Genomic DNA, 8605 nt, shown 5'->3' with positions numbered 1-8605 from the left:
TCAGGATGAAAACTGCTTGATAAAAGGACAAGAGATCATTTCACCTAAGGATGTTTAGAAATAACACTTTCCATTTATTTAGTATCTTTTAGTCACAACATAATTTCTCACATTTGTGTTATTACAAAGCTTTGATGACATTATTGTTTCTGAAAAACATAAAGAGTAAGTGACCCTAAACTTGAATGATAGCCAAACTCAAAACATGTTACAGCTCAGAACAGATACAGAGGACCCCCCTCACTAACCCACACAGACCGCACGTGTGTGTGTGTGTGTGTGTGTCCTCCACACACAATCCTCATGTTGTTGTTCTGCAGGCAGACATCTGGGGTTTGGGAAGCTCTTGTGATCTGAATGTAATCAAATGGATTTCCCTGAACTACATACACACATACATACACACACACACACACACTGATGAAGACAGAATTCTCCACGCTCCCCCGGTCATTAGTAGTAAACCTGAAGCAAATGTGGGTCCTGAAACATGAAGTTAAAGAGATTTAGAGGATTCACACTGACTAAAACACAGAATTACTTACATGAAGCACATATGTTTGTGTGTGTGTATAAGTGTGTGTGTTTAGTACTTCAAATTATTTGACACTGATTAAATCATATTTTACTTTTAATCTCATCATGTCAACAGATTTGATTTAGGTAACATTTACTATTGTGATATGACAAGCATTATGCCTATGAAAGAGCCCTGCGTATGTGACATATAATCTCTGTGCGTGTGTGTGTGTGTGTGTGTGTGTGTGTGTGGGGGGGGGGGGGGATTGTGTTCAGCTAAGGCTCAGTATCCCATCGCTGAAGATGTTGAGAGAACAGGGCAAGACAGTCAGGTCAGACACACACACACATGTTGAGTTTCCATGTTTTATAGACACAATGGTTTTATACTGTGTACAAACTGTATATGATATTATATACCCCTAAACCTCACAATCACATAACACTTTCTGCTCTTTTAGATTATCAAAAAAGTGAATTCTGTATGATTTATAAGCTTGTTTCCTCATGGGGACCAAAAAATGTCCCCACAAGGACCAGGATTTTGGACATTTTGATCCCATAACGTAGGGTTTACACACTTCCTGTGAAGCTGACTGTTTAATTCATTCTGGCTTATATTGAGTCCTAAGGTCATGACCTCTGAAACAATGCATAATATAAAAATAACTACCAAAAATAATTAGACTTTTTTACATGCGTTTTTTTCGCATCTTTTTTATAAGTACTTGGCAGGTCAGCCGCCGAATTGTGTTAGAGAGAAGACAAAACACATCTGTGTCTGATCAGAATCTCTGTAAATAAAGAGTGAAAGTGTAAAACATTCTCTGAGTGTTTACATGAGAGCCACGCAGAGCAGATCAAGCGTGAACTTTATTTATAGGATGAATATATAAGGATCACCTATGAGATAAGGACTCTCAATGTTCTTCTCAGGTTTGGATTCATCCAGTGGCGGGTCACATGCTCGGGCATCACAACGTCCTATTGGCCGAAGCTTGAGTCCCATATGATGTGGTTCTGGAGACGGACGAGATCAATGAAGATTTCCCAGGTGAGAATGAAATGATTAACAACAACAATTTCCTCAGGAGTGGTTAAACAAGTACTCGCTTTGCTCTTCATGTGTCATTCTGAGGCTTTGGAGACACTGTGTGATCACATTCTTCATGATATACATCGTGTAGCCCAGGGGTTTTCAAACTTTATGATGCCAAGATACCCCCAAATATGATGAACCTGTAGTGAGAAACCCCCTTTTGTAATATATATATCAATCTATAGTGCTTTGTGTTTGTTAGATTGATGGTAAATAGGATATTATAAAGACAACACATTGTTTCTAAACCAAAATAGTCACCAACAATTTCACTTTCAGTCCAAAGAAAGAAACTATAGTGAGAAAATCTCATCAGAAAGATTCAAACGTAAACAATTCTGGAAACTATACATATCACCAAGAAAAAGACGGTGGAGTTTAATCATTTTTGCTTCATCTTTTCTCCTAGAAAAGGGGGGACCCTAGCAAACTTCTGGAGGTCCCCTGGGGATCCCCGGATCCCTGTTTGAAAAGCCCTGGTGTAGCCCATATAAAGGAAACTTAAGTTGTTATTTCTTCATCTTGCACGTCTGGAGTGAGTTTACACATGGTTTGGTTGTGATTAGTGACTTTAAAGTTTCCGGCGTGTAATCTAGCATCACATGACACTGACACCCCGCTGTTTACACCCGTGTTGTGCTGTCCGTACATCACACATTCACAGACTGCCGTCTCACACACATGTGCAGTCGTACAGCGCCGTGATCTGTCTCATCATTCATTTTGATGATGTAATGGTGCCTAGACATGCAACCTTATCTGGCGTCTCTGTGGTCAGCGAGTGCTTTTGTTTAACTAGCCCAGACTAGCGTGTTAAGAGGAGGAAACCCATTCCACAGCTGTTGTCCCGTCTCCTCTTATAGTTTTTTTCATGTTTGTGTGAAATGTGCAGAAACCGACCTGGTGCTTGTGATCAGAACCAATGACACGGTCAACTCTACGGCACACGAAGATCCCAATTCAATGGATTTGGATTTATTCGACAAAGTAGTAAAATACACTCCTTTGTCAAAGAAAAACACAAAACTTATTTCCAAACATCTCTGGGACGCCCGTGCTGGAAGTCCAAACAGGTTTGAGATGTGTGCTGATGTGTTGATGTTTTCACATTACAGGTTAAAGGTGCAGTCTGTTAAATCTAAATAAACACGCCTCATGTGGCAATGTTACAGGTATTTCATTCCTGTGTTGTGTGTCCAGCGGCTGTTCTCTGTGGAGCGGTTGAGAGGGCGGTTTGTTGGAAAAGCAGCATTGGTAGTTGTTGACACGTGTGTGTGTGCAGCTGATTGTCATGAAGTGAACTCTTGGTGTGGGATACTCAGCCGTTGATAACCACATCATCTACAAACCCAACACTGCAATGCTACTGAGAGACGCCAAGAAAACTTTCCATGGCTGGCCAACATAAGAGATGTCAATCACTGATTCACCATCAGTCGAGAAATCTGTTTTATTATCACACACAAGTGCCTTAAAAACAAGCCCTTCTCTCAATTCAATAAGTCATACTGAGAACATTAGAAGTTACATGCAATCTCTGATTTGTAAATAAAAACATCACTGGATTTGTAAAATTGGAGAATTCAGCGATGAAATAAAACAAGTCTTTATCGCAGCTGGAGCGCGTCAGACGTTTCTGTTTTCCCAGAAGTCTGTTTGGCTTTATTGATCAGTTTATAGAGAAAGGAGAAGAAGAAGAGGAGATTGTCGTATTCTCCTTCATACGGAGGAAGATAATGACTGTGAAGATCCTTCAGAAAGTAATAAACGGCCTCTATAGTCGCCAGGTACGTGTCTGGAGATCCTCGCTGATGCCGCCAAAAACACGTCCTTCTGCTCTTCAGCTCCACCTTTGGTAAAGCTGCAGAGAAATCAACTAAAATCACTTTCTATCTGACGTTCTCTGTAGATTGACATTCTGATTAACTGAGATTCTACAGCCCATAATCAAAGGTAACGGTTTATATTGATCATGGCATTCAGTGTCAATACAGTGAAACATTTGTGACGGCTGTTAGAATAGTTTGGACCTTCGTTTGGTCATTCGTGTCATCATTAAGAAGGTTGAATCAGAGTTCTGAATGTTTGTTCTGTCTGTACCTTGAAGACGCTCATCTGTGATGATTCTTGTGGTTTGGTTCCAGGTGCTGTCGATGAAAATCACTCTGTGAACTGGACAGATGTGTGTTTCCGCCCCACCGCTCTGTTCATTCACCTTTAATCTCTTCGGCCTCGGCTCTCCGCCGCAAGCGTCCGCAGAAAAATGTTCCCATAATTCCTCTACCGTCATGGCGTCCGGACCGGGAAACAGCAGCACGATCTGTGAAGGACACACAGGTCTGGATCAGACTTTCTGATAACACACAGAGTTATCAGACTTTCACACGCTCTCTCACGTTTTCAGCAGACGTGTCGAGCTCTGGGATGCAGGGGTAGGTGTAGATGGTGACGTCCTGAGGTGCCAGCAGTCTGGCATGCATGGCTGTGCTCTTTCCATCGGTTTCATTGGGGTGTTTGATGATGTCCACCTTCACAGGCAGCTGAAAAACAGCAGAAGATTGAAGAAACATGATTGTTTCCAAAAGTCTAAACAAGTCGATCTATCTGTCAAACCTATAAAGCAGAAGATCAGATTTCTACTTTTGATGAAATACAAGGTGAACTTGATGCTGCTTATTTCTCTAAAGACACAAAAGGACCATGATAAAGCCATATGGTTTTCAATATTCCTACTCTTACATCACGAGACAGTTTAGCCAAAAAACGAATGAAGATCCATTGATTCCTCTAACCTGTGTGATCGTCTTTCTTCTGCACAACACAACAGAAAATATTTTGAAGAATATTGATAGTCAAAGAACATGGCACCCTATTGACTTCCACTGTATGAACCACTGAGACATTTCTCAAGATATCTTCTTTTTTTTGTTCTGCATTTCATTGTACAGACATAAGGTTTTGCTAAGTACGTCGCTTTATCTTTATTTATGTTTATATTTAAACAACAACACCTTTACTCTGTTCAAGCTGCGAGGTTCAAATCTAAGAGATGTTTAATAGGACAAGTATACAGCTCACACAAGCATTAAAAAGTGTTCCAATAAAAGTTGTGTTAACATGTACACGTGGGATGAGCTGCTTTTAGCAAAAAGAACCGCGCGCGACATATCTTTAGTGTCTTACGTCATGTCATTTTCAGTCTTAGTATATGCGGAGAAATAGATCATCTGAAGTCCTCCTTAAACAGACATATCACTGAAATCCGAATATGAGTGTTTGAGGGCAGTGCTGCCCTTCCCAAAATGGCGGCGCCGTTGACTATATATGTGTTTGGCAGACAGTGGATGTATCTCATTTTGTAAGGCTGTGTCCTCCTGTTATTTGAATAAACAGCAACAGCTACACATTTAATCAAATATGTGGTGTTTAAATGTTAACAGTTTACAATTTGTGTGACGGCATAGGTAGTAAATAGGTTTACAGGTGTTTAGTGATTTTGAAACAGTAAGGCAAACATTTTATATTTGTTTAACTCTTTTTGCATTGTTTCGGGTATAAAGTAACCAACGTTTTACCTCTTAAATCACGTAGAAATCATTTTACTTCATTTGACAGGTGTGCGAGTGCAACATGTTGTCATAGCAACGTGGTACTTCCTGTTTCCTTTTCTGCCAGTATGTCCTACGAATGATGTTTCGTTTAATTCTAAGTTGAGAATCCTCCGTATAGCGCATCTTTAGAGGATGAGACCTCTGGAGGACACAAGGACGCAGCCTTATGAAACAACTAGTTAGTGTGATCCTCCCTATGCCCTACTGAAGAGTACAGCTCGTGATGTGTAAACTCTAGAAACTCTAGCATCTCTTAATCTTTGAATTGGCAAAAGGAGCAATAATAACAAGGTCTTCTCTTAATTTGGAGAGAAGTTTTGTATGATGCCCCCTTCCAGAAGGGCCCTTCGAAGGGCAATATGTCCCGTTTGGAACGCACCGCCTCAACGCACAGCACGTCAGCGCTTCTTCCAGATGTTTTCACGAACCTTGACGTTCGGGACATCACGCGGGTCGAGCCCTACTGGAGCCCCGCAGCTGTAGCAGTAGAACATGCGGGACGCGCCGCAGCTGGAGCACTTCATCCTGCCGGCGCGCTGCGCGTCATCTAGCGGGGCGTGCGACGCGAGCACTAGACCCCAGAGAGGGCTTCCGTCATCCGACATCGCCACAAACCCGAACCCTGTGCTTTTGTTCCCTCTATCACAGTTAGAACCAAAAAAAACCAGCGTGAGTCTCAAACACCGGAAGCACTTACGCGGCACAGGATGTAGTAAGTATGGCTGCGGTTACCTAGCAACAATAGGGCACGCGCACACAACCGGAGGAGAATGGAGGAACGCGCAGAAGAAAAGCCGCTCAGCTCACTGGAGGAATTTATTCAGTCTCAACATCTGGTGAGTATATATTTTGTTGACCTAAGGAAAACACTTTTATAAATAAAACCCACACCCAACCCAAACCATAACTTATCCCTAAAATCAGATGAACATGATCAGTGAAAACAGTGGTATAGAAGCACCTGATCCTGGCTGTGAGGTTAAATTTAAAATAAACTGTAAGATTATTTCTGAAATCTGATTGGTTGATTTAAATGTTGTCCCGTTGCCATAAGGATATCAACCACAAGGCAAAATCAGGAGATCCTATCTGCCACACCGGCCAATCAGAGTCCTTTAGCCATTCATTTGGGAAAATGACCCCCATATTATTTGTTGTTTACAATATATTATTAAGCTTTGGATGTTTTAAGAAAGAATATGTCATGCAGTTATTCTAAAACATTTCAAAGTCAAATCTATAAATCCACAATAATAATCGCAATAATGCGGCATAAAGACCACGTCACAAGATTCTTTCACTTTCAGCTTTTAATTGTTTCATATTCATTTTTTATTCTTCCATACATAATTAAAGTTTATATTTTGTTCAAATATTTGTGTAGTTTTAAAAAAGTGAAAGGCTAAGTTCTTCTGAAGTTGAAAGCAGTTGAACAACAAATGAATTTCACACTTTCTGTAGAGAAAAGAAGTTGTTTAAGAATGTTCAGTGAGCGCTTGACTCAAGCGTGTGTGGAGTTGATGTGGTCAGTCTTCATCATGTTTCAGGTGGAGTGGCCAGTGACGTGTGAGGAGAATCAAGAGTCCTGCTCTCGTCTCTACAGTCACTCTGGAGAATTATACCGAGACCTCAAAGCCCGAGTTCAGTTTCCAACCGACATTACTGAATCCCTTCAGAACAATCTGGAGACGCTTGAGAAACGAGTGAAACTTCAGCACTCCGTCCTGTCTGGAGCACAACACATCCACAGGAGAAAAAGGTTTCTGTTCTTTAATTGTGTTGTGTTTGTGTGACAGACAGGCCTGTGTGAGTCCAGTGGTGTTTGTTTGTGTTACAGACAGGCCTGTGTGAGTCCAGTGATGTTTGTTTGTGTGACAGACAGGCCTGTGTGAGTCCAGTGATGTTTGTTTGTGTTGTGTTTGTGTTACACACAGGCCAGTGTGAGTCCAGTGATGTTTGTTTGTGTTGTGTTTGTGTGACAGACAGGCCTGTGTGAGTCCAGTGGTGTTTGTTTGTGTTGTGTTTGTGTGACAGACAGGCCTGTGTGAGTCCAGTGATGTTTGTTTGTGTTGTGTTTGTGTTACAGACAGGCCTGTGTGAGTCCAGTGATGTTTGTTTGTGTTGTGTTTGTGTGACAGACAGGCCTGTGTGAGTCCAGTGGTGTTTGTTTGTGTGACAGACAGGCCTGTGTGAGTCCAGTGATGTTTGTTTGTGTTGTGTTTGTGTTACAGACAGGCCTGTGTGAGTCCAGTGATGTTTGTTTGTGTTGTGTTTGTGTGACAGACAGGCCTGTGTGAGTCCAGTGATGTTTGTTTGTGTTGTGTTTGTGTGACAGACAGGCCTGTGTGAGTCCAGTGATGTTTGTTTGTGTTGTGTTTGTGTTACAGACAGGCCTGTGTGAGTCCAGTGATGTTTGTTTGTGTTGTGTTTGTGTGACAGACAGGCCTGTGTGAGTCCAGTGATGTTTGTTTGTGTTGTGTTTGTGTGACAGACAGGCCTGTGTGAGTCCAGTGATGTTTGTTTGTGTTACAGACAGGCCTGTGTGAGTCCAGTGATGTTTGTTTGTGTTACAGACAGGCCTGTGTGAGTCCAGTGATGTTTGTTTGTGTTGTGTTTGTGTGACAGACAGGCCTGTGTGAGTCCAGTGGTGTTTGTTTGTGTTGTGTTTGTGTGACAGACAGGCCTGTGTGAGTCCAGTGATGTTTGTTTGTGTTGTGTTTGTGTTACAGACAGGCCTGTGTGAGTCCAGTGATGTTTGTTTGTGTTGTGTTTGTGTGACAGACAGGCCTGTGTGAGTCCAGTGATGTTTGTTTGTGTTGTGTTTGTGTGACAGACAGGCCTGTGTGAGTCCAGTGATGTTTGTTTGTGTTACAGACAGGCCTGTGTGAGTCCAGTGATGTTTGTTTGTGTTACAGACAGGCCTGTGTGAGTCCAGTGATGTTTGTTTGTGTTGTGTTTGTGTGACAGACAGGCCTGTGTGAGTCCAGTGATGTTTGTTTGTGTTGTGTTTGTGTGACAGACAGGCCTGTGTGAGTCCAGTGATGTTTGTTTGTGTTGTGTTTGTGTGACAGACAGGCCTGTGTGAGTCCATTGATGTTTGTTTGTGTTGTGTTTGTGTGACAGACAGGCCTGTGTGAGTCCAGTGATGTTTGTTTGTGTTACAGACAGGCCTGTGTGAGTCCAGTGATGTTTGTTTGTGTTACAGACAGGCCTGTGTGAGTCCAGTGATGTTTGTTTGTGTTGTGTTTGTGTGACAGACAGGCCTGTGTGAGTCCAGTGATGTTTGTTTGTGTGACAGACAGGCCTGTGTGAGTCCAGTGATGTTTGTTTGTGTTGTGTTTGTGTTACAGACAGGCCTGTGTGAGTCCAGTGATGT

The 8605-nt window shown here is 42.1% G+C and overlaps 1 protein-coding gene across 2 annotated transcripts; it reads right to left on the bottom strand.

The window, feature by feature from the left end:
- Nucleotides 1–3043: 3043 nt before the first annotated feature.
- On the bottom strand, nt 3044–5964 carry LOC130417162 (tRNA-uridine aminocarboxypropyltransferase 1-like). 2 transcript variants are annotated; one of them, XM_056742470.1, is made up of 4 exons: nt 5658–5964; nt 4015–4158; nt 3719–3938; nt 3044–3479 (listed from the first exon to the last, which is right to left on the bottom strand). In XM_056742470.1, exons 1-4 carry the CDS (start codon nt 5832–5834, stop codon nt 3226–3228), a joined length of 795 nt encoding a protein of 264 aa, XP_056598448.1. In that variant the 5' UTR covers nt 5835–5964; the 3' UTR covers nt 3044–3225. The 2 variants fall into 2 exon arrangements, with proteins under 2 accessions (XP_056598448.1, XP_056598450.1); XM_056742472.1 differs by having other exon boundaries at nt 5609–5820.
- Between the last annotated feature and the right edge of the window lie 2641 nt (nt 5965–8605).

Source organism: Triplophysa dalaica, unplaced genomic scaffold (genome assembly GCF_015846415.1).
Source record: "Triplophysa dalaica isolate WHDGS20190420 unplaced genomic scaffold, ASM1584641v1 Contig25, whole genome shotgun sequence".
Taxonomy (NCBI): Eukaryota; Metazoa; Chordata; class Actinopteri; order Cypriniformes; family Nemacheilidae; genus Triplophysa; species Triplophysa dalaica.
This window is presented reverse-complemented; position numbering and strand designations above follow the sequence as displayed.

Excerpts from the sequence above, each read along its gene's own strand:
- LOC130417162 (XM_056742470.1), bottom strand. The coding sequence starts at position 5,834 with ATGTCGGATGACGGAAGCCCTCTCTGGGGTCTAGTGCTCGCGTCGCAC. Across the intron at positions 4,159-5,657 it reads GTGATGTCCCGAACGTCAAG|CTGCCTGTGAAGGTGGACAT; the intron begins GTTCGTGAAAAC and ends GCTGTTTTTCAG. Across the intron at positions 3,480-3,718 it reads CACAGATGAGCGTCTTCAAG|CTTTACCAAAGGTGGAGCTG; the intron begins GTACAGACAGAA and ends ATTTCTCTGCAG.